The sequence below is a fragment of the Myiozetetes cayanensis genome, unplaced genomic scaffold (genome assembly GCF_022539395.1).
Source record: "Myiozetetes cayanensis isolate MyiCay16 unplaced genomic scaffold, myiCay2020 scf6-25, whole genome shotgun sequence".
Lineage (NCBI taxonomy): Eukaryota > Metazoa > Chordata > Aves > Passeriformes > Tyrannidae > Myiozetetes > Myiozetetes cayanensis.
Genome location: NW_026087853.1, coordinates 40,296,837 through 40,323,209, shown reverse-complemented (window position 1 = coordinate 40,323,209; position 26,373 = coordinate 40,296,837). Strand labels below are relative to the sequence as shown.

General features: G+C 40.8%; 1 protein-coding gene across 1 annotated transcript in view; it reads left to right on the top strand.

The window, feature by feature from the left end:
- Positions 1-26,373, top strand: part of HSD17B12 (hydroxysteroid 17-beta dehydrogenase 12) — an 85,010-nt gene that overhangs the window by 14,686 nt on the left and 43,951 nt on the right. Inside the window, 2 exon segments of the mRNA XM_050335275.1 lie at positions 18,993-19,039; positions 23,550-23,625. Coding sequence (XP_050191232.1) covers positions 18,993-19,039; positions 23,550-23,625 — 123 coding nt within the window.

The window sequence follows — 26,373 nt, the reverse complement described above, 5'->3', positions numbered from 1 at the left end:
CGGGGGAGCGGTGCCGTCACTGCGGCGGCTCCCGCGCCGTTACCTAACCGGTGACATAACGCGCTCCCTCCGCTCCGCGCAGGGAACGCCCGGGGCCATCACGGGGGCCGGGGCTCAGACCCTGTGGCGAGGTGACGGGGCCGGTGTGAGCCCGGCCGGGAGCGCCTGGCTTCCTCCGCCTGCATTCCGGCTCTTCCTGAGCCGCCCCCGCTCCCCCCCTCCCGCCCCGAGGGGCGGGGGGCTGCCCCGGCCGTGAGCTCTCCCCTTGTCCTCCTCCCGAAGTTTCCCGAGCTGCTGCCGGCGAGCCGGGCGGGCACTGGATCGGTGGGGCCGCCGTCCCCCGCCGCTGCCCCGTGGGAGGGGGACACGCCAGGCCGGGGCTTGGGGTCCGCGGCCGCCTCGCGTGACAGCGACACTGACAGGGACACTGGCTGGTCCACGTGCGGCCGGGGGGGCCGGGGCAGCCCGCGCCAGCCCATGCAGTGCCCGCAGGCGCTTCCTCTGCCTTCCTGCTCTGCCAGGGAGAAGAAAGTGCAACGAATCAATTGTAGCTGAAACATTTAAGGAGGCTTGATAGGAGCCCTATTTCCATGGGAAAATCTGGGGAGTTTTCCACCGGGGGAAATACTGCAAGTTTTCAAGGGCTGGGAGTGAAATATAAAAGGCATCGGTGGGCGTTTCTTTATTTAGAAATGGGAAGGCAAAGGCAGTGTTGCCCGAGTTCTTCCTTAAATCTTTAAAGCAAACACCTAGTGCAAAACAGTGCCGGTACAAATAAAACAGACCAGGATTTCTAGAGCGCTTTAACGTAAGAGTCTCCCTAATGCTTGATGGTAATTTATCGAGGGCATTTCTCATGAGACAGCTGTTGCCTTCTAAGTTGATTAACTTGGGCGTGTTAATATTATATTCATTCCCCCCCCCCCGGATAGAAATACTCAATTAAAGCAAATGTAATTAAGAGCGTGGGATGAAAGGGACCTCAGTGGAACAATAATTACCAAATACGCTCATTTTAGCTAAAAATGCATCTGTATTTTGGGGTCAAAAAACACATAGTAGTGTTCAGATTTGCTCGGTTTCCAGCACTGCATCGTTGCCTTTCAGCTCTGCGCGACCCCCTTTTTATGAATGGTGGGTTGTGCTCGATTGAGGAGGCGATTGAGCTGCGCTCGCTGCTCCTGCGGGGGCTGCGGGCAGAGGGCGCTGCTGAGCCCCGAGCGCGGCTCAATGCGGAGAGGCGAGGCCGGCTCTGGAAGGCGCGGCTCGGGCTGGGCTCCGCCGCTGCTCCGCCGCTGCAGTGCACAAAAGCAACACGATCGGCTGACTTCTGGTTTAAACAAAATTGCCCTTCTCTATCGCTTTCCAGTGCAAAAGCTAGAAGGTAAAACGTGGCCTTGAAACAAACCACTGTGGAGTACCTCACCCTTGTTGTAGGCAATGTATCTTTTGAAGATAAGTTTAATGGCTGTTCAACAACTTTAATGTCTTATTTTTTTTTTTGTATGAACCATCTCTTTGAACAGATTGTTTCTCATCATAATTTGGTAACTTTCAAAGATGTTAGAAATTTATATATTTCTAGTGCTACTTCTCTACATTTTTAAAAGTTGCCTTTATAAGATCTTGACAGCTGAATAAAGGCTTGCAGATTACAGCATCTTTTATCTGTGTTTGTCTTTGCATCTTTTTAACAGAGCATCATTTACTAAATATACTCCTCAAGCCGTCCTTGTCTCTGACAGTCCATGAGAAGCTATTTGCATTACAACTGGAAATGGAGAGGGCTCCACTTTTTAACAGAAATAAGTCTTATTGAGAATTAGAGGTTATAAAAGGTTTAGAACCATTCCTAGCATAGTGTAAACATGCTTATGAGCTTCTTGTGGATCTTGGAGTGCATGCAATCATGCTTGAACCTGCAAGAGAGGACACCCTGAGGGGTGTTTTCTTCTTTGCTACTTTAGCAACATTGCACAGATACTTCCTTCCATACTAGCAAGGGAGAAGGGTCATATTTGATGTTGTTTTATGTCTTGGATAGCAACAGACAGCTTAAATGGTCCAGTCCACCTTTTTTCATCCTTGGAAACTGAAGATTTGGGTGACCTGACATTTTGGATCTTTCCATTCAGTGAGAAGCATATTATTGTATCTTCTGGTAGAATGTTATCTCTAAACAAGATGATGTTGGTTCTTGCTTGATGTGAACTACTTGGCTAATTAACCTAGGTGGCTTCCTATTCTAAATGTTATCATTTTAATATCTAAGTGCTGGAGACTTTCATCTGTAATGGTCACATCACTTTCAGTTGCATTTATCTTAGACAAGCTGCCCAGAGATGTTATAAGGATTGTGAATGTCCTGCAGTTCCACAGTTCTGCAACCTCAAGTGAGGAGCAGTGGGCTGGGTGAATGGGAGCAGCTCTTTCAGCCTCTCATGACACTAATGTTTCTCCTCTCTGGGTGTAATATGACACATCTTGTGCTGTTGCTGTGCTTTTACTGTCTCAGTAATACCACCAGGAACTGGTTATGTGAGCTGGCATGGTCTCCTGGCTTGTCACTGTTCCTGTAGTGCAGGAGTGGAGCAGATGTGTGTTTATACACTTGTTTCCTGTTGTATATACATCGAAGGGCTTGAACTGGCATTCTGCACTTGTCATCTTCCTGCCACCTTTACAAGGCCTTGTAAAATTCTCAGTGTGATGCTTCCCATACTGCTGTTTAGGGGCTTCAGATACAGAACTCTGTGCTTCAAATTCCTTACTTTTGAGCAGGTTGCATGGTTTGGGCATGATGTTGCCACTTCAGCTGTTCTGCAGAGTCTTTATTTTCATTCCTCTGTGTCCCTAGAGCAAATGCTACCTTCTCAGTGTACAGCTTGTTTTAACATTGCTTCTAGCTAAAATGAATAAAATATCGTTGGGTGTCTTCCTGCTCAGTTTCTGTTGTACTTCTGAGCAGTCAGAACCTCTGAGAGAGCTTCTGAATGAATGCTCTCCAAGTCTCACCTCTTTGCAGCCGGATTTCCTTTTCCCAGATAGCCTGCAGATGTTGCAAATTCAGCCTTCATGGGCTTCCCCATGCTTGTGTCGGAGGGGGAAGAAGTAAATACATTGTGTGGGTGGTGAGGAGGCAGAACTTTACTGCTTCAAACAAGAAGTAGAGAGTTGTCAAGCTTTCCTACTTCTTTCTTGGGTGGTATATGACATGATGAGAACTCATGAAGAGGGGAAGATCTTTGCTCTGTCGCAATCTGTTAATGCACTGTAGGAGCTGAGGTGTAAAACTTGGAAACATGATATACATAGACAAATTCCTCCTGAGCCCTAAATGCTGGCCATGACTGATAAATGGATGGTCTGAAACAGTAGGTAAGAGCTGTTATATGTCCCCTGCCCACATTAAGCAAAAGACTCAAATTCTGCATAGCAGCAGGTTGGGCTAATGGATTTATTAATATATTTTGTCTGTGACTACAGATTCAAAATACAAGGTGTATTTTTTTTTTGAGCTGTTACATGTCTTCCTCTCCCATAGGCCCCTGGAGGTAAGAAATCAAATAAAAGTAGTTTCTTGGGTAGTTCTGACTTTGGGATTAACTGTGTTTTTTTTGTAAGGGAACATGTAGAACTAGAATTTTTAAGGGGTCAGTGCGAAACTTATCCATAAGCTTAAATCTGTTACATGAAAGTCCATGTGGCTATTGCAGAACATAAAGGATCCACAGATCCAAAGGGCTGGAAAATCCCTATTCTATTTTAAAAATAATTTTAAAAAGCCCTAGCATTTCAGGAACTCTCCTTGTTTTTTAGAATTTTTAGCTGTTGAAACAGTCACATAGTAGAAATGTGTCTTAACAGTTGTCTGTTAGACACAAGAATGTCTGAAAAGATCTCCAAGAAAAGAAACAGCTTTGGGAAGGATTAGATGTATTAGCTTTATGGGCTTTTCAAAGTCTTCACAAAAATTCAGAAGGAAATCAAGCTGCTTTGTATTTCAATAGAAATTCAAGAGGTCAGAAAATCTCTATACAGTGTTGTGTAACTTACTTGTCATATATAGTGGAGGGCAGGTGTATTTGCTGATGGATGTGTAGATACAGATTTTCTCTTCACATGTAAAGTCTGTCTTTTTTTGGAAGATAAAACTTAAAAAAGGGTGACTTATGGGGGTAATATGCTGGTGCAGAGAATGGGAAGGTGACAATGCAGTGTTATTAAGTATCTTGAAACACGTTTTAGTATGGCTTGGGCTCCTAAATTAAAGGTTCTGGGAGAGCCCTTGCAGCTATTGCATCACTTGCCAAAAATAGCATCTATACTGCATAAGGCAGACTGTCTGCAGTGTGGATAGTCTTGAGAAATTAGTGCTTCTTTTGAATGATGTTCAGTCATTTTTGCTTCTCAGCTAAGCAGGTTTTTAATCTAAATTGTGATAGAGAATGAAGTAAAATGTTTTATTTTCTGTCTCTGGGGTTGGGGTGAGTCTGAAAATAGCATCGTCCACAGTTCTGTCTGCAGCATGATTCTAAAAATATATTTTTAAGCCTACTGAAATTACAGTTTAAAGACACTAATAAATACATTCTTATATTGTAATTGTCAGGGGAAGGGAAGAAAAAAATGCTTTGTGCAGTATGAGGTAGTCTGCTATTCTCATCAATCACTTAACATTTGGCAGTGGTTTTTTTTAAATTGCAATTATACAATGCAAGTGAAGTGTAATGCTAATCTAAATTCTTACTAAAACCCCCCTATAAACCCCAAATCCTTTCTCTTGAAAATAGAAGGTATGTTATACAGTGGTTTTTTTCCTTCTCTTATTCTGAAATCTTAGTCAAGATATACCAGCAAAGGAGTGTTTGTATTCCAGTGGTGTTGCTGAACCAGACAGGTCTGCAGCATAGCATTTTATTTTTAGACTCTAGGTTGCCATTTTTATCCTGTAAAAAATATTCATCAGCGTCTGGGTGACAGGCCATCAGTTTTTATAAATGTGTCAGACCACGTTTTTTCCACCTCTCTCTATTTCTCCTTTTATGTCCTGCTGTATACATTTCTTTTTTGGGGGAAAAGGAGAGGGGGGGAATCGGGGTATGGATTTTAATTCATGCATTAGATTTTTCAATTCACAGATCTTTAGCGTCACAGGGTTCATTCATCTCCTGTACTTGGCTGCTTACGCAGCTTTGCTTATTGTCTGCAATGGGTGAGCTGCTCTGGTGCACAGAGCTAGGGCATGGGAAGGGGCGAAACAGGTTTGCTGCCAGACTGATCACCTCAGCTGCCCTCTCTCTGCTCGCCCCAAAATACCCTGATGTGGCAGTGCTGTTGAGAAATAGTTTCATATATGGTTTCAGGGTGTTTGTCAGGTGTAAAATTACTTCCCATAGAAGCTGTTCAAGATCTCTTTGCAATAAATTTATATAGGCCAGCTGACTTCTAACAATAGAAGATGGGAAATCTCTTCTGGTCTGGGATATTGAGAAGTGCGTGGCTCAAAGCAACACAGTTTTGGGATGATGAGGCAGTAACTCTCACTGAGTATGAATCTATAGCACAAATTTCATGGCAGGAGTGCCATATTTACAGTTGCTTTCTAGGGTGCTGGACCCTCCACAGTACAGCTGTCCTGTATGTGTGTAGAAAGTCTTAGGCTTTCAGGAAGAATTGCTCTTCATGTCACTGAAGAGCCATCTAGATTGGCAAGGAACTATTGTCATCAAAGCAACTGGTACTGCTGCTGGCCCCTTCTTTTTTCCCCTGAACCCAAACATGGAAATCTTGCTGTAGCAGTGAAAGGAGCTTGCTTTTGCTTTTCAGTGACTCTTTGCTGCTTTGTTGGTGTTGGAGAAGAGTTGTTGCTTGTGGGAGGTGGCAGCCAGAAATAACTTGCTGATGGAGCTAAGTTAGCTCATGGCCCAAGGGGGACTCACCCAGGATGATGGTGGGTTTCGTACTGGTCTGGCTGCGTACTAAAGTTTTACCTGAATGACGTGATCTCAAATGCTAAAAGGGAATGAGAGAAACAAGTGAAAAGGGTGCAAATACTCTGTTAGTAGTTAAAGGTCTGAGTCAACTCTGTCCTGATTAGGTTTATTTATAATTTTAAAAATTTTTGAAGTCTTTGGTCACTGGTACCCAAGACGGCTTATTCAGACAGGGCCAAACTTAAGTATTATAAGTAAGGTATTCACAAATGTAAGAGAAATAAAATTATTAGGTTGGTTGGTTACTGATACTTTTGGAATTAGGAGTGGAGATTCAGTATGCTTAAGCTGTATATACACGTATGCTCAACCTCCTTTAAGGGTGGGGAAATGGGTTGGATTTTGGTCTTATTTGGAGAGGCACTGTAGGTTGAGACCTTCTGAAGGAGGGTTCTTAGGTACAAATATGCACACTTGTGTTGGAGAGGATAATACACAGAGCTTGTGGTGTGACTTAACTAGTAACCTCTTAAATGTGTGCAATTAAAAAGTTGCATAGATTTTATTAGTCATATTTCTGTTGCATGAGATAATACAATTCTGTGCCTTTCTCAGGGTTAAAATTTGTTTTTCCTTCTGCGCCTTCAAGTAACTGTCCTAATTTATATCATCCCGTCCTAAAAGTGGAACAATTTAATTTTTGTGTATTAGAATTCGTAAACCCTAAGGAAGTGGCTTTATGGAATAAAATACAGTGGTAGGCGGTATTCCAGCAAAAATTAAGTAACCAATGCGTTTCATTTTTTTTGATCTCTTTTGACTATGATGAGTTGGAAATCACATTGTAAATAAGAGGTTAAAGACTGGAGAATGGACCTAAAATGGTTTACTGTCATTAAGGGTAATGATATCCATGTTAGATGAATGTTACAGGAACAAGAAGATGAGACAGCAGTGTGTTAGTGACTGCGTGAAATGAGCACAGGCCTGGTGTGGGTGGTCTGAGCCAGAGCGAAAAGGCTTGTCCACGTGTGAGGCTGCTCCTGTGCTGCTTCATGTGTGCCTTCATCAGGAAGGTGCAGTGGTGGCCAAGTTCATCCATGCAGACCTAGGTTAGGTAGCAAGCCCTTTTCTGTCCAGAAAAAATGCTGAGGAGCACAGTGTGGGTCTGTGTTCCAGCCTGCACCTGGCTGGGGTATTGGTACTGGTTTGGTGACAGGTAGAGTGAGCCCAGCCTGGCTCCTACTTGGGACTGTCTTGGCTCTCTGCTTTCCTTCTCAGGGCCTGTGCTGCAAGGAGCTTTGTCAGTTGGGTGCAGGACTGGGTGAATGTAGGACTCCCAATGCATTCCTCAGCTTTTTGTGAGGCAGAAAATCTCCATATGGAGGCACCCAGTGGTTCTCTGGAGGTACTTAGGTCTGAATGGGCTCATCAGATGAAAGCTGGCAGGCTGTGTTTTATAAACATATATTCCTGAGAGTCTCCATAGCTCTCTTTCTTGTCAGAGACCACCTACCTATCTTTTCCAAAGGTTTATCTTGGGCACAGTGATGCTTATTGCAGACTTAGATGCTGCAAGTGTTTATTATCTTTGGCACGAGACAGAATGCTAATAAGGGTGGTAAAGGAATGTCCGAGCAGTTCTGTGGTTTGAGATTCATTGGAGCTGGAAATAAAGGAAAAAAAAGTCAGTTTCTACAGTGTCAGTTTTCTTAGTCTTTCTGTGCTTCCCAGTTTGTCTATTTTTGGCATGTTGTTGACGCAGTGAAATTCTACTCTGTAACTTGCATTCTAAAGGAAGATTTTAATTCTGGGAGTAGGAAAAGAGCATGTTTTTTCTAATAGATGAAATATATTTAGATAATTTGGATATTTTAAATGTACTTAGTGTTTTAATTAATTTGCTGTCTGCAAACCTGTAGTCCAAAGAGATTCTGACAGAGGCTCCCATCAGAGTGTTTCCTAAGTATCTAGTCTTATAAATTTTGTTGTATCCGTTGGATATACCTGTTTAGTTAATATATAAAATAACTTGAAAATCCACAACTTCAATTTGAAGGACAAAGAGAAAGTTAAGCAGTGACCAGCGTCATTGCTTGCCATGATCAAGAGGTGGTGGAGAAAGCACCAAATCCCAAACTAGCAGAGGAGTTTCAAAAAGAACAGGAGACCATATACTGTCCTATGCAGGATGTAGTTCAGCTGGGTAGCTTCTTGATTACAGTCTCTATTAGAAGCAAAAGGTTTACATGGATTAAAAACTAATTACTCTAAAATAGTACCTTTTTCTTCTGTGAATTTGTCCAGAATCATCAGCTGTAGTCCCCCAAATTGCAGAGCGGTAAGCTGGAGACAGGAGGAGCATCCTGGAGAGGTATCACAATGTGATTGACTTCCTAAATTCTCCCCTCAGTACCTATTGCTGACCACTAGCAGAGACCGAGTCTGAGGTTAGTGGGATCTCTGTTCTGAGCTGGAAAATCTGTTCTTGTGATAAAACAGTTACACTATAAGAGAGCTTGTCTACACTATGTTGGTGGGGTTTTTTTTTCCCCACCTCTAGTCTTTCACTATAAATAGCTGGATGTGTGCAAAGGGAAGGAACAGGTAAATGATAACATGGAATTACATGGGTTTTTTTCCCAACGACCTGATGCATTGGATGTGCAATGCTCATACTGAATGATGCATCAGTACTTGAAAACCTTCATTTAAAAATTTCTTCAAGACTTTGTGTTTTGTATAACTGTAAATAGTTCAGGTCCTAGCCATGAAGCTGTGAAGGGTCAACCAATGTTTCAAAAGTGTACAGAAAAGTTTGCATTTAGCACTGCACAAATTTCATGCCCACAGTCTGATCTTAAGAAGCCATTACAAGGTACTGTTGACTCTTTCCATACCCCAAATGTTTCTGGAGACTGGTGTCCTCACTGTGAATAGGGAGGTGATTGAGTAAGATGATTTGAGTTATTGCCAGCAAGATAAGGGGTCCCAGAAGGAACCCCTTCCCAGTTCAGATCCTCTCCATGGAACCACAGTCCCTGTTCTGTTAGGACCACTGTGCATTTGTCTGTCATATAATTTTTGTTTCATATTTCTAGCTTCAGTTAGCCTCTCTTCACAAAGAGGTGAGAAGAGACAATCTGGAAGTGCAATTGTCCGTTGAGATGGTGGAGGGGAGAATTTCTGATACCCTCTGACAACTGTGAGGAAGCCTAGAAGGGTGCAGTTAACAGAATGTATCAAAAACAATAAACAAATTACAGTCAGGGTTATTTTGTTTCCCATTTTCCTTATGATTCATTAAATGGATAGTAATGAACAGGTTTATGTTGCAAGTTTGTAGCTCGGTTTTCAGAGTTAGCTCTGGCTTGTTCTGCGTCTCAGAGCTCCTCCGGCAGGTCAGGCTCTTTGCCCCAGGTTCAGACTCAGAAACAGGGTTTTTTTCCCCCATTTAGATATATTAATTTCCAGTCTTATTTGTGAACAGCTTATAACTTCTTCCCAGTGTTAGCTTAAACTTTTCCTTTTCCTGGTGATATACTACATGAACTTATAAAGAGCAAACAAACTCCTTTTAAACTCATCTCCTAGAAGTGATGACTCTTAATCATCTTAGCAGTTCCTTTTCCTTTTTTCTTTTCTTGCTGTTCCCATTTAAATTACTTAATTTATTATTGTTTTCTATTACTATGGGAAGCACCTCAGTAATTATGTAAGTTGCCTTCATAGCTGCATCAGAATGGCAGTGTACAGACCATTTTATATGCAGCTGCTGCATCCCAGGTAGCTTTTTTCCTCTGCTTACGATGGTCACCTCAACTCTAAATGAAGTTAGTCTCAAGTGCATACCTTGATATTTGGTACCACTATGTCACTGTGTAATATCTGGCAATATTATGTTTTTATTCCTTTGGTCTGTAGAGCCATCTGATCCTTTGTAGTGTGACACTGTGATCCTTTTCACTAGCTAGGTTGTCTCTGAAGTTCATAAAGCATTTCTATCTTTGTGTGGTGGTCATTAGCAGAAATGCTGAACAGGACTTGTGCTGAGATCAGTCCCTGAGGACTATAAGTAATGATTTGGGTTTATCCTGATAAAGTTCCTTTTTTTGGTCTGAACTGTTGTAGTTGCCTCTCCAGGTAGCTTCTGATGATATTCTAAGATTCTTATGGTTGGTAGCAATCACCTTCACAGTTGTAGTTCCTTATGATCATCATATAAAATGTTTTTCTTTTGCCTTGTGGGTCTGGAGCATTATTCTTGTCTAAACTGATCACACCTTTTAGAAGTTTGTCTCAGTTTGTCTTTTGATTAAAAATGGGTGCTGCATTTTATCCCAGTCTCCCCTTTTTCTATGCTCACAATTATTCGGACACCTTGCATATCTTTGACTTGAATTGAATATGCTCATAGCTTGCCAAATTACTTGTTATCCTCTTCTGCTTGCAAGTTTTGGTTCTTTGTTGCCACATCACTGACTTGAATTTATTTTTCTGCCAGCCACAGTGAAAGAGGAAAAAAAAAATCTGAAATTTATTCTAGTGACTTCTTAGTAGAGTCTTCTTTCAGATTTGCGAGCTCCAAACCCAGAGGCTCTTCTACTGGCTGCTTAGTTCCTTCTCAGAAAAGTAACTTACCTAGGCTTGTTTCCAGTGGCAAACATACTGAAAGCCTTCAGATGGTGCCAATCATCAGATATCTGATCTTCATAGTGTTCATGTTGAATTTGCCCTTTCCTGTAGGCAGGAAGAACCAGAAATGGTAATTTGAACGACCCCTATGCATGTGGGTTTTTGGCCTGGTCGTACTTGCCATGACAGTCAGTATCTGTCATGTACTTCACAATGATGAACACACGAGAGACTGGTTTTGCCAAACATTAATACTATGCAGTAACTATTACTGTAGAGTCTTATAGAGCACAAGGCAGCTGTAGCCCTTGCAAATCCTCAGTTCAACTTGAACTGACTTGAGCAGGTGATCAGAACAATTTCGTTGATATTGCAGAAGTTAAGTTCACGGCACTCTTGGTTTCACCTGACATTTTCTGGATCAAAAGCCTGAAAGCAGCCAAGAATGCGGTGGGGGCTTCTGAATAGGATGATGGAATTCCCCTTCTCCTCCTAGATTCCCATGTCCGTAACACAGCAGCCCTTGACTAACAGGAGAAAAAGATCTCATGGCAAAGACTTGAATATAGGTACATAAAGGACAACCAGCCTGGAACTGGCAGAGCTCCCACAGAGGCAAATGGAACTGATATTGCTTAAGGATTGCCCGTGACTTTCATGAACTCTTCAGTATGCTTTTCTCATTGGGATTTCTAGATTGCTTCTAGCTCTCAAGTCTAAAGAATCTTGCGAATGAACTGCCCAAAACCCTTTCTTGCTGTAGTTCTGGGTGAAACGGGAACTTGTCAGTGCTGTGATATTTATAGAATATTTTTCTACCCACAGTCCTAGCTCCTAGACACAAGCTGTTACCAAGTAAGTGCTCGGTTCTGGGAACTGAACCTTTGTCTGTAGCCTATCTTTTCAAAGCCTGACCGTTACGTCTTAGCTCTTTTGTGCAGAAAAAACCCCTCTTTATATGAAAAAAAACAAAGAAAAAAGAAACAAACCAGAATTTCTAGGATTCCAGCTCAGCGTACAGATCCTTCTGATGAGGCTTCCTATTTCAGCAGTTAAATTGAGAATAGATGTGAAGTTTGTCTTATTTTTTGCACTGAGTTTTCTGATTTTATTTAATAAAAATGCAGGGAGTTGCTGCTGTCTTATTAACTTGCAGCCAGCATGCTTATCTTCTTTGTTCTTTGTTAAATATGAGCTGGCATGTGTTAGGCTGCGTTAGCGTTCACTCTTTGGGACTTCAGTGGTTTCTAAATTTGGCATTGCTAAGCCGGTGCCCTGTTTGCTTGAATCAATTGGGGCTGCTATTTTTAGCAACAAAAGGGAATTGAAATAGCAATATTCTTTCCATGTAATAGATTCCCAAGAGGAATACTGATGCAAGCTCTCTGTCATCCCATATTCTCCCCCTCCCCAAAAGCACTCAGACGAAAGGCAGCTGTCATGGTTTGCGGCTGTATTAATCTTTAATCAATCGAGTGTTTTCTGCATTCAGGTGTTCAGGGAAAAAAAAGGGTCACGACTAAGATCTGCCTAGAATAACTAAGCACTCATGCATGGTCTGTGCAGTCAGAATTTGTGGGTAACAGCAGGGATAGACAGCAGCTAAAAATAGCATATGATTCCAGTGTTTCTCCAATCTATTTTTGATGCTTGATTTTGATAAGGTTGATTGGACTCTTACTAAAAATAGCCGTTCCTAGCAAGCTGAGGACAAAAAGTAGAGTATTTTTAACCAGCACAGACTAAAGTACTTTTGTTGGCTGGAGATAATCTAGAAGCTTGGTATTGGTCAAATGCCAATGATTTATATAAATCTGTAATAAATGAAGCACTGCTTGATGCCAAGCAGGGATAGTCTTTTCTCCCCTTGCCAGCTTTTGTTTTCCCCAGGAGCTGTCATATTCTTAATATAGCCTCCATGTTTCGTAGCAGAAGAATCTCAAGTCTTCAGTTATTTATGTGTTGTACTTTTAAACCTATGCTAAGGTTAGCTGTGCTGTGAAGTTTCTCTCAACTGTATTGCTTTAACAAGATACATAGGGTCCTAGTTTATTCTTTATGTTGTGTGCTACAGCTGGATACTGTGCTGTGACAGACCCTTGCTCGTAGCTAGACTCAGTCTTGCAGGACAGGAATGGCTCTTCTCTGTGAATGAGGGATGTAGCAGAGACACTAGCTCTGCAGTGGCCATTTTGACATCAAATTTCAATGCCTCTCAGGGGATCAGAAATGTAGCTAAGCTACCCTCCTTGAGATCTGTTAGTTAGCTTAATTTTTTGACAGGAAGAGTATAGGTATTCCCAAATTGCTGGACCCACATCTGTCTAGGGGGAATAACATTGGTAATGGCCTGAGTTCTCCTTCCTAAGTAGGTGATATGCATGAGTGCATCTGCAGTACACTGAAAGATTGCCTAAAAACTTGGGTTATTCTGAATGAACACAGTAAGATGGCTGAACCAAAATGAATTTGTTGTTTGAAGAGACTAGTAGGGAACATGCATAATAGTTGTTAGCTTCATTGTGCAGGTAGTCAAAGCAGTGCAAGAAGTACACCTGGTGCTGTTTGCCAGAGGCAATATGGATGAAAGTATTCTGTGCTTTATCTGCATTAGGCATCTCGTAAGTTTATTTTGCTGTGGAAAACGTGTGTTTGTATCTGAAGGCAGTCTTGATCTCCTTAAGCGTTTTTTTCCACTGTAGTCTAACCTTGAGATGGGGAGTCACGAATCTATAATCTTGTTTCAGAGCGATTGCTCTGCAGAACTGCAGTAGAATTTTCTATGCTTGCTGTTGCTTCTTCTCCCTGTGTCAATGCTGGTCCTTGCTCTCATCATGAGAGGAGATGATTTCTACATGCCTGCCTTATGCTTTACTGCACCATTCTTTGCTTTTGTTTTAAGATGACCTACCTGCATAAAAAGCAGGTTAAAATGTTCTTTCTGGGCCTTGAATATTCACTTCAGTCACAAAACAGACTGTCATGGGGTGCTGGGTGCAGCTTTTGCCTGGCTCTGGAATGGTAGTCCCTTTTTTAACAGCGACGAGTGTTTATCCAGTATACCTCTTAGGAGGTGGTGAATATTTTCTAGGTGACCTCTTATTTGGTAACACAGTGGCTGTTTCTTCTTACAAGCACAAAGAACATGTAAGCTCCCCACACCATTGGTGGTACTTTATCTCTTGTGTTGTGGGATTTCTGAAGGATGCAGGTGCTATTGGAAACATTTTCTTATTTACCCCTCTGTAAGCCTTCTCGAAAAGAGTCTACATTTTTATTCCCTGAAGTCATGTACTACTGGTCATGTTAATTTTCTAGACTAAAGTCACTGGCTCGTTACACATGTTCCATAGGCTTGGTCTTTATGGTTTTTTAATAACAGTGCAAGATGACACATCTCACTGACTGGTGAGGTTTTTTTAACTTTTTTTAACCCTATGTTTGTCAAGGGTTGCCCTGAGTTTGGTACTGGACAGGAAATGTTGCCAATGCTTATGAACAGCGTCATATCTGTTGTATATATGACAAAAGCTGTGAAACCCTAGGAGGTGAGGTAGCTAGGTGGTATTAAGGTGTAGAGGATTAGTGAGTTGCCTGTCAATAACTATTCCAGTAGTAGAGGCTGTGGTGGATGCCTCTGTAGCTGCATCTTAAGTTTAGGAGATCACTGTAAGAGGTCAGAGATGTGTAAGTAAACTCAAAGTGGAGGGGTTTCTTGTGTGGTTTTTTTTTTTTTTCTCTTCCCACACCATATAGGAAGCAAAATTGCGGCATACTCATTAGAGCAAAAATACTATACTGTCCTAAGGTGAAGATTTTTATGATTTATGGAAATAATTACATGATGTATTAAGGGTAATACCATAATAAAAAATGTAACTGCTGATCTGGGTCCCTGTGCTGATGAGTTGTATAAAAACAATGGTAGTTGAAATCTCTACAGCCTACAGATGGCATAACCTCCTCCAGCAGTGTGAGCAGATGATGCCCCATACTGCTCTCATTGTTTGGAGACCTTGATACTTCACTGAATGTTTGGTTTTGCACACTACTGTTGTATCCAAAGCATTGATGGATTCAAAGTTGCTTATACTAGTACACTACTGGCTAGCATGAGTGATTATAGATGTTTTCCAACTTCTTGTCTACCATTTTGAACAGTGTGTGATCAGTTGGAATATAAGATTGTTCATGCAAAACTGAAATGAAAGCCAGGACTAGAGGATGAAACCAGTCTTATCCGAAGTGTCATTATCGAGAAGAGCAGGAGTTGTTCCTTTCAGTGTGCTGGACTCACTGGGGCCAGGCTGTGTGGACTCTTGACTCAGAGCAGGAGCTTTTAGGCAGGTTTTTTGGAACTGAGGAAAGATAATGTAGTTTTGTATGTGTCAACTCTCTACTTGTACATATACTACTTCCAAAAAAGCACATTATGAGATGGTGCTGTCTAATTATTTTGCAAAATACCTTGTGTCTAGAGCTCCTGAAAGTCTGGCTAGTGGTAGCTTTCCAGGGTAGAACATCTCCACTTCAATGCAAGTACATGTATTGGTTTATTAAGAATTAACTGTTTTCAGAGAATGTCATGTTACTGCCATGTTACTTTCCTTGTTTTTCATCCCCTGACTTCAGGGCCTGTAGGGGAAAAGGTGAAGATGGGTGTTGACTTCTTTGTCAAAAATCAGATGATGCTTCAGTATAAGCTTCCATTCAGACAAACATTTACTTGGTGGGCTCACACATGAGCTGCCTGGGCACTCTTCTTGCTTCTCTTCCGGAGACAGCAGATGGCTGAAGTGGGAAGCTACTACAGTTAGTCTGACTACTGAATAAATGTGTATAATCACACTTAGGAGCTGGTGCAGCTTTCTTGTACAGACCATAACTTATTCCTATCCTACTTACTTTGCCTTCCCTAAGCTCTGCCAATTGCAGTTTGTAACTTTTGTTGGAAGGCAGTTGCAGAAGAAACAGAATTCAAAAGCTTAATCCACACTTGGAGTTAAACTAGCTTCGGCACATCAAATTGATAGTAGAAATTTAGTTAAATTGACACAGCTTTGGAGTTAAAACTGCAACATTTGGCTCCAGTATGGAAACTAGAGATGAATGTAATCAGCATGAAAATTATAAGTGACTTGCTAATGTACAAATTTAGGTAATGCAAAATGTGGAGGAAGATAAGGTGGCTGAATCTTGACTTCTGTGATGTTGGGTTGTCTTCACCCCACCTCTTTTCTGTACCTTTACAACGTAGGGTCTAAGTTTTGCTTCTGCTCTGGCAGATGTCTGTCAGGGCAGCCTTTCTGACCCACCAAACTACTCACTAGGATTCCATAAATGGGTAGTAACCAGAGCTTCCTGACTGAACTGGGTGCTCCTGGTCAGCAGCAGGACAGGTCTGTGTTAGTGTACGTTTCCCGTCGCAGTTCACTGGTGCCTCAATGGCCTCTGCACCAATGCAGCTGCTGGTGGGAAATCCTTTAGCTTAGAATGGGAGGGAGCTGAGCCAGGTGGCTTGTCTTGAAGGGCATTAGGAAGAGAAGTGTGGCCTGAAAAAAGGTTATATGTTGGAAAGCTGTCCTTGTACCGTGTTTGTTCTTCCAGATGGTGTGGGAGGTTGGAGCAGAAGACAATATCCTTCTCCACATGGAACCACTAATAAAACAATGGTATTAGTGTTGTCTTGTGAGGAGTTCTCTCATTGTTAAGAAAAACTAGCTTCATACTTTATTCTGATTTATACTTTCATGTGCAGCAGAAGCAAAACAGTAATGTGTATCAGCTAGGAGTCTGTTTCTGTAGGTGATAGCTCAAGCACATTTTTTTTTTCCTGGGGGAATTTTGTGATTTTTTTATGTACATTAGAATTTTTAAAATTTCTTCTGTTCTGGAGGGTACTTTAACCTCTGGACTACAGGTTATTTTAGTCTGAAGTAGGTTCTATAAAGGGTAAAGAAACATCCTTTACTCACTCCCACCTCAGTTAGAAATCCTTGATCTTCAGACTATGTCTTGTGCTGCAGCCGATTCTATTACCATTTACCTAAGCAATGGATTCAATAAATGAGTAAATATTCTTGACTGAAACTACTTGTACCTTCCTAAGCCTTTAAAGGGCCACAGGTACTTTTTGGAGTCACTGCCTCATGGAGCATGTATTGCATTCTTGGCTGCAGTTGCTAGAAGTGGGACAACTTGCAGTGTCAGAAAACAGTATTTCAAAATGCTGAGCTTGTTATCTGAGAAAAAACCATTAAGTCCATAAATTGTGAATTGGAAGGACGAGAAATGATATGTGTTATAGGGAATGGCTCTTCTTTAGGTGCCTCACTAACTATAGTGAAGGAAACAACCCCTTTCACCAAGTCACTGAAGTTGAATGTTTTCCAGATTGGGTCAGCTTAGAACTTGTCCAGCTACTGTTGTGAGTTTAACAGGAAGTGGTCCTGGTATGTGTTTTCACGGTTCTCCTATTTGTTTCATTGTTTTGCTGAAGCAATATTGACTTGTGTGATAATGCATAATGTGAAATGTAAGATCAGCAAGGCTGAAACTGAAGCTTGTTAGTCCTTGAACTAAAGGGGTGGTGCTGTCCTGCAGGACTGTGGTGCTTTCTGGCTGAATGGGTAACGATACTGGTACGAGTTTGGTTGCAGGAAGTGGACTCCTGGGAATGTATTCTTGATTTCTTCCCTAACGTCTGCTTTTTATTGGTCATTTGGACCCTTGCTTCACCTTTCTATACATGGATTTATTTCTGTGACAAAACTGTTACTCAGACTTCCCTAATGGTGTCTGTATAGGAAGTGGCAAAACAGTGTGGCACAGTTTTCCTAGTAAAGTTCACTGATGCTAACAGTGCAGCAGCTAGAGCTCTGTTTGCTAGCCAGAGCATCCTGTGTGTTCAGTGTGCATGCATATCCTTATCTCACTGGAGCTACGGCATCCAGCAAATAAACCTTGAAGCTAGGGAAGGGATAAACAGGTAGGATGAACATACGTATGTACCTTCATCTATGGTCATCTGTAAATCTTGAAATCAGGAGCGTGCCTGGATCTTGCTTTTTTAGGCTGTTATTGAACTGTTGCCTGGCCGTTCAAGCTCAAATAGGACCTTCACTGGCAGTTGAATCACTTGTTATTACATCCACTTATTTGTAGCTGGCAGGCACAGAAACTGAAATGGTTGCAGCATTTCCTAGCTGTTGTTACTCAAACAGAAATATTTGGGCTGCTGCCAGCTGTTATAGGTGATCTGCAGGCAGTAACTAATCAAATCATCTGCAAACACATGTCCTCCCAGTGCCCCAAAGGGAAGTTATTACTGAACCCCAGTGCTAGATGACACTTCTGTCTGCTATGAGTTCCACTCAGGTAGTTTGACCCAGGAGTTGAACCAACACTCAACAGTTCACTTTTCTGAAACATTAAACAAGCCCAAGTATTTGGCCATGCCTACATTCAGCATAAGCAGTGGAAGAACAAACCAAGCTCTTCTGATCTGATAGGAGGACAGACAGAAAAATCTGATATATTTTGTGGCTACTTGGAGAGTGAGAGCAGAGACAGGTGAATGAGGTGAGACAGGAGAGCTAAATAATGTGAGGTGTAGGCATTTGGTTCGGCACGAAGAAAAAGCTGAGAGAAAAAGGAAGTGGTGCTGAAGGTACTTGATTAAAAAATAGTTAGAAAAGCAGTTTCTGGATGGAGGAATTGCTGTTTACCTAGATGATCAGCTACTAGTGTGGTGATAGCCCTGGAATAATCTGTCAAACTAATGGCATGTTGAGTCACTCAGAGCTTCTCAGCTTGTGGAAAAGAATCCTAGAAAGACTTGAAGCTTGACACAGATCCAGTCACCCACGGGTGAAAAAGTTTAAGCTCTAGAAGCCCAGCTTGCAAGTGATGGCTGGATCAGTTACTCATACTTCCTGCCAGTGAGGACAATGGTCACAGGGATCTGAAACCTGCTGGAGAAACACTAACAGAAACCTGTTTTCTATATCCTAAAATCTGATACCTTTTATTTTACTGTATATTTAAAACTAAGTTGACAGCTGGTTTAATAATAATAAATGAGCTCTTTTTAGCTAAATGAATTGGAAATCTTAGTCTGCAAAGTTTCTGAAGAAGTGTATTGGGGCAGAGGACTGGCATGAGAAGGGGTGCCGAATCTGATTCTTGAAATGCGTGTTGAGCTCCTAACTTCATCTCTTTCTCTCCTTTCTTTCTTATAGAAAGGTTTAAGTGTTAGTTCTTTAAGGGATTTAATAAAAGTTGTATACCTGTTGAAGAGACTTTGATGTTTCTGTCTGGAATGAGTACTTTAATAGCTTACTAATGAACACACCCATTGCAGTTACTGTGAAGCAACTAACGTAGATTTGTCTCTTTTTTTTTTTTTTTTTTTTTGTCCAGTGGTCACAGGAGCTACTGATGGGATTGGAAAAGCATATGCAGAAGAGGTAAGAATTCTTACCAGTTGAACTCTGTCTTGATCCTTGGCAAGATGCCATCCTGTGTCAACTCTGTCAAGCAGCAGGTCATGTCACCTCACGTTATCTTGACAGATATCTCTGGAGAAAGAGGTCTCCTGCCTTGGTTTCCTCTGGTAATCAGCCAGAAGTTGTATCCCTTTTTGTTAATTTCTTCTATTTGTGAATTATATTTTCAGCCCTTACCTTGTCCTTAAGTTTTTATTTTTAACTTTTTTAGTTGTTAAAATAATTAACTTTTGCCACCCTTGGTATTTCCTCATGGTATTTCTGGGCACCGACTAAATGGCATTTCTAGCTGCCAGCAGTATGTTTCAATTATTTCCCCTAGTTCATGAAGTCTCTGAAGCTGGGTTTTACCTTTATCTCTTTTGCTGTACTTTCGCTCTTGATGGATATGTGGGCTCCAAATATGGTACTGGAATGTATTGTTTAAGACAAAAAGTGCCTGTTAGTATGGGGCAATTTAGCCTATAAGCCCAGAGAACATCATGACAAATAGTGCCGACTACAACAATTTATAGCAAAAATAATTTTCAGCTCAGTATTAGTATCAAAGTAAGCCTGTCTGTACTCATTTTTGTGTTCTCTGAAATACCAGCATGACTTTGTGTGAGATTAGCTGTGAGAGATTCCCTTTTTCTTGATCTTTTTTATTTGTTTTGTTTTGCGAGGCCCGCGGGGAAAGTGGCATTCCTCTTCATGGGTAATCCTTGCCCTTCAGATTTCCCATCATTCCTATGTGCCCTGCCACCTGCATCCCCAGCCCTCAAATTCCTTACTTTGCAGAAAGTAGTACCTCATCCTACTGGGTGAAAGTGGAGCTGGGTGCAAAAGGAATTAAGCCTGGTCCCAGTAGCACCTGATACTGGCGTATTGCTGGCAGCTCATACATGCCCAATATTCCAGTGACATGGCACTGAAGCAAATGATGCAACACTTAAATTTAACTGCCTCGAGCAACTGGAAGGAGGTCACTGTGCCCACAGCATAGCACTGTCAGGACAAAGTTCTCTGGCGTGGGAGACACCCCTGAACATCATGGGAGATTAATTTCAAGATGTGTATGTTAAATTACGAGGTGAATAAAACTGCAGCTTGCTTATGTTCTCTGGATGTCTCTAAGAACTGGGCTGCTTTTGAACATAATGTGTGCTGCTGGCAGACCCCTGCATTCGAACCCCTCTTAGGAAAGCTATCACAAGTATGAGATACTGATGGGAAACAGTGCCTGTTACAGCTGGTTTGCTGTGGCTGCTGCAGGCACGGAGCACCCTAAAGGGTACAAACACTCATTTTTGGGCTATAGAATGAAACACACTTTTCATAAGTTGTATTTATCATTGTTACTTATGTATTTATTTAGAATAAAACACAAATCCATCTTATGACAGCTTAGATGGATGAAAAATACTTCATGAAGTTAAGTGTGGATGCAGGGTGAAATGTGGAATACCTGAAAAGACTTCTCAGTCTTTAAATTAACTCTAGAGATATCTTCAGAAGACTGCGAGCAGAGTCTTGGCTTTCTACTGGAAATTCTCTTCTGGTTACTATAAATGCCACTGGCATATAGGTGCTTGGGCCCTGATGGCTGTGATTATAATCATGCAGACAGCTTCATTCTCCTTGGAGGAATTTGTGAGAATTGCGTTGAGAATTGCCTCTTTGAAAGTTTGACATGGTCTCACCAGAAGGTGATGGAAGAGTGTTAGGAGTTTGTGGATTCCTGAGTTATGCTCTGCTCTGTAGGTTACTTCCCTTTTCCAAGCTAAGAACAGTTTTTACACTCTTGCAGTATTAAGGTGTTTATTCTTTTCTCAGCGCTGATGTCCTTATCATCACCAGACCACCCTTCGTGAAAGGTTTCGTTTTATAAGGGTATGGTCAGAAGTCACTATTGCCCCTCTATCATTGTCCGCTGTTTGCTTTTGAAAATCATTAGTTAAAATTAATCTTAGATGTATGCTAGTGATAAACTAGAGGTTGTGATCCCATTGCACTCTGCTATGCACATCTGTTTAGTATCACATGTTTAGATTGTCTTGCTATGCCTACTCTAATAAGAGCTTTAACTTCGCTTTGGTGGGCTGTTATTGTCATTCTTCTCCACCCTGGAGAGAAAGGGTTTTAACAGCAGCTATGTTTTGCTACCAAAGTGGAAAATGTGGTAGTCGCTAAAATGGCATTTAGAGAAATCAAACACCTATGTTCACTGGCTCTGCTAGAATGGTGACTCTTGCTTGCATCAGTCTTTAGGCTATAGGAGTATCTTCCCAACATTTGCTGCTTTGCATGAGTTTTTATGTTTAGTTTTAAGGTCTTCTCATTCAGCTTTCTCAGGACCCTAAGGACATTGGCCAAAGAAACAAATATAATGGCAGGTTATCTACAAAGCAAGTGGGTCTTCCTTGATTCTTATATAAAATGTTATTGGTAACTGAGATCTCAGGGATCATTATCACTCTTTTGATAACTGTGTTTCCTTTCGACCAATTAGGTCTCTACCAGTGAAGTTAAAGTGCTCAACAGAAATTGATCTGGTTGCATCAAACTGCTTAACTGAACTTGCTGTTGAGTGCTGTATCTTTTCCAATTTTGATTACTTTTCTTAGTGGTATTTGTTGCTAGTTACAGGGTCTTACCTTGGCCGTTTTATGTGCTCTGTACTTAGAACTCTACTTGCCAATGGGTTTCCATTTCCAGATTTCAGATGTACTTCTCAGAGTGCATCCCTTTAGTGTGAACATGGCAGTGGTTTCTCTCAAGCTCGCTCTTGTGGTGGAAGTTCTCTAAATGTGGTGAGGTTCCTCTGACTGGATGGATTGGTATCACTTTTCTTCCTTGGCTTTTGAGATAAGTACAGCTGGATACTTCCATAAAGTTGAAGTAGCTACTAAAGCAATCTGAGAACCCAGAGGTCTTGACTGCTCAAAGAGCAAACTGCATGTCAGCAGTCTGGAGCTTGCACCCATGAGGAAGATCTCTGGGGCTTTTTGGCCTCATGGGACCACAGTTATTTTGGATTCTGAGTAGAGTACTGTCAGATTGTCCTCACAGATTGGGTAATCAGGGCCTTCATTTCCTTGATCCTGTGGAATGAGAGTGCTGTTATGCCCTTCTCCCCAGTGCCTTCCAGGCCTACTGTTGGCTTTATGAAAAATGTGTTCCAGTAAGGCAGATGTTTACCTGCAGGTTGGATGCATTCATCCCTTTTAGACAGTCATCCTTTTAACTCTGTATCATTTCCTCGACAGAAAGCTTTTAAGTTACCAGTAAAACTGAACTTGGCAACTGTTTGTTAGTGGTTCCTATTGTATCTCTGGTTTCACCACACCTCACTCTATGTTCATGAGATGTGCTATGAGATTTCTACTGCTTAGAGATCACACGTCAAAGTGAAGTATGGAGTTCACTGATGAACTTTCTTATACCTCACTCTGGAAGAATCACTACTGCTCTGGATACTTGTGGTAGAAAGATAGATGAGATTAAGTCACTTCAGGTTGTTGCTTTCCTGTGCTGTGATATTGTGAGGTTTTAGGGTGATTTTTTTGTTGTTGTTGTTGTTGGTTGGGTGAGTTTTTTTCGTTTTGTTTTCTTTTTTTTTTCTTTTTCTTTGTGGGTTTTTGTTTGTTTGGTTTTGGTTTTGTTGTTGTTTTGCATTCCATTGGAGAGCCATTCTCAACTGCTTCCTAAGGCAGTGAAGGAGTTTTATTGGACCAATGAGAACACACCTGTTTTTTATATATAGGTGTTAAGTGTCTGAAAGGCAGATCACTATGAACTGTAGATACATTTTTTATACTTTTCTCTGGAAGAGGGACTTACAGTGGTCACATTGTTTTCGTTGCAGAGTAATTCAGATATGTAACTGTATTTCTGGAGACACTTTTCAATTGATTTGTTAGATGCCATTTTTAAACTTGCAGCAGTGGGTCTGTTTTGATTACCAGGGTACACTGGCCACAGGTTAAGTTCCACAGATAGCTTCCCTAAAAGAGCTACAAGAATAATTTAACCTTTATACCTTTGATTAACACAAAGTAAGAGTGGGGCCTTACTGAAGGAAGTATTGAGTTGCAACACAGGTGTTCAAATGACCCGTGGATATCTTAACTTGGCATGTTAAACTCCATTATGGGTAATAATGTCTTTGCCCTGACTTGCAGAGGTGGTGTGAAAGTTCTGTGAAATATCTGCAGTTGGTTTTCTATTTCATAAATGTGCCTATCCACCTGTATCAGATGACTGAGAAGATAATAAATTTGGTGTGAAGAGAATTAAGTGAGAAATAGCATGGAAGTATTTGTCTTGGTTTTCTCCTTCATGTCTCTATTTAAAAATATATTTTTCTAGACTTGCTGGTCATATATTGCTGTGATTGATGGTTGATAAATTTTGCAATTCCTTAAATTAGGATACTAACTTGGAAGTGATTTATGACTATTCTAATGACTCTTGTTTTGTTTTGTTGCAGTTAGCAAAACGTGGAATGAAGGTGGTTCTAATCAGCAGATCAAAAGAAAAACTGGACCAGGTTTCTAGCGAAATAAGTGAGTTGAAAACTTCTTAAACTTTAGAGACGTGCTTATAAATAAATGCAATTGCATGTGAATTTCATACATGCTTATATATATACAGCTCTGATTTTGAAAAAAGTTTCCTCTTGTGCACGGTGCAAATGTTACAGATAAAAGTGGTAAAGGCCCTGCAGATTAATTTTATAGGTGTTCATACTTAACTTCTGAGAACAATAGGGCTCAATTCTGGAATAAGTACTCCTAAAACTATTAGTGTTCCATAAGAATAGCTTACCAGGCCAGACCAAAATATTACCTATCTACATAGTAGTTGTCTAAAATCATAATAAAGTGAGATACATGTAGCCATTATTTGATCTGAATATTCCCTCAGCTTGAAGCAAGTTTGGGCTTCAGCCATAAGGGTGGTTTCCTGGTAATTCAAAAATTGTTGAAAACATGTTCCATGTGTTACTTGCTGTCTTATCAAGTATACAGATTTATTGTGAGTAGCTTCCCGCTTCCTCCCTCTCTTTTTTTTTGTTTGAATAAACTACTCAAAGATTAGATTAGAGAGCTATAAGCTCTTCTGAGGTGATGATTGTTCATAGTCATAAGAATATAGGGAATGAGTTAATGTGTTTAAGAACCTGTATTAGGGGTTGTTTCTTCAGTAAGTGTATAGTAAATGGCTGTAACACAAAAATAAGGGAGCAACTTGAGTATTCCAATCACAAATGTAAAATGGGTATTTGTACAGGATCGGCTAGGAGAAACCTTCCTCAAGTCCCATGCTGACAAATGATTTTCCAATCAGAGCAAAGTATAATCTAACACACAAGCATTACTCTTCTAATCTATATCTCTTTTATTAAGGCATATTTCATGCAAGGTTATTAGTTTGTGCAGAGTATGTCAGATAAAGTGAGAAATGTAGCCATGTGAAAAGGTTTTGATAAGCAGGAGTGGGAGTTGTGTACTATAAAGGAGGTTTCTCAGTATAATGATGTTGGGTAAAGAAACCTTTAAGATTATGCTTCTGTGTTACCCTCCCTTGTCTTGCTTAGGCTTTCTTAAAATGGTTTGTGTACGTAATGCAGAAAACTGTTTAAAACTGCTCTCTTTCCAAGGAGATAAATGTATCATTTTGGCTTAAATTTGTTGAAACTTCCAGTGAATTTTTTAGTGCTTTACTGTAAATCATAATTTAGTAAGTCAAGTCTCAACACACTGTCCTGTACTAAGTTGTAAGGGGATGCTGAGTGAATGTAGGCGTGACTGAAAAACTCAAGTACTTCAACTTGCCTAACAGTAGCTGTTGTGCTAGTTCACTGAAAGCCAGGGCATACAGTTCTGTTGATATAAATGCCACTGTCTCTGATTTTTCTTTTCTTTTTTTAATCCATTGTAAGATGGCATATGAAAGTGTTTTCTAGTCAGAAAATTCTTTCTATGTGTATGTTTAGGTTTGAGAGAGCATTCCTTCTTAGAGTGAAGTTGTCATCAAGTTCGATCTTCTACTGATTTGGAAGTAATTGGTATTGTTCATTAGTATCCTGAATTTAAGGATGTTTTTTCAGTGTCTGGACCTACCTGTGGTGCTCTAGTCAATACAGTCACAGGGTAAATGCAACAGTATAGGTGTCACTGCTCAGGTAACCTATGTAACTACTGATGCTTACTGCAAATACATGAAGAAGCTACAACAAGGTGATCTTTTTGGTGTTCCACTGCAGTAGCTGGATGGTAGTTTGCTGTATATGTGGGCATATGCAGTCACGTTTCTTACAGTGCTATATAAAGTTGTTTTGCTAAGTAAAGCTATAATTGATAGAAGTTTCTACAAATATCTTGTTCTGGAATCAAACACCTATGCATGAAGTGATGAGCTTTCTGAAAGAGGTCATAACCCTTTCTGTAAAAGTCTGGAAATGTCTTCCTCCCTGGGAGTTAAGCATATGCTGACAAGATAGATAAATCTACTGCTTCAAGCTTTTGTCACTTACATGAGAGCTGCTGGGGGAGTTTTTCAGATTAAAAAAATAGGTACATGTACCTATGTGAAGCAGCCTGTAATACGTTATTACTCTTAGGCCTCACCCAAACATTTTTCTGCTTCCTTTCTAAACCATTCTGAAATGAGATGACTCATGTTAGGTTTTCAGAACACTTCTTTTGACAACACTGAACTACTGAAAACTATTCCTTGTTCATTGTGGCATATGATGAAGGATTAGGATAGTTTGCATAATCAAGCAAGCCTCAGTTGCACTTTCAGATCTTTCTAGGTTTTAGCTGGACAGAATTTTCTTGCATTGTCTCATGTGGTCTCTGTAGTCTGTTCATATAAGGTTGGTGAGGTTTTTAGTGTGAAGACTGTAGCAACTTGAGTGGTTCCCTTGCAGGCTCCTAAGGTAGCTTTAAACTTCCTTATGGTAGTCCCACAACTGTTCTTCAAATTGACATGGGCTTTCTCCTCTTGAGTAATGACTCTAAATTACTTTAAGGAAGAATAGCTGTTTAACTAGTTCCAGTTCTTTGAATTGTGTGATTCTGTGCATGTTTTCTGTTTCCTTCTTGTTTTGACTGATCAGTCCTGCTTATCCTAGTGAGTGGATAGATTGACTCTGCTACAAATAATGAGAGGGCTTTTGAGGATCAGCTGTGTTCATTCTATTAATTAATGGGTTAATTACACAGTAGTTAAAGACTTTAGAAGACTTTTCAATGCATCTTCAAGCATGTTTTAAAATTAATTTTTTTTGCAGAATACTTAGATGT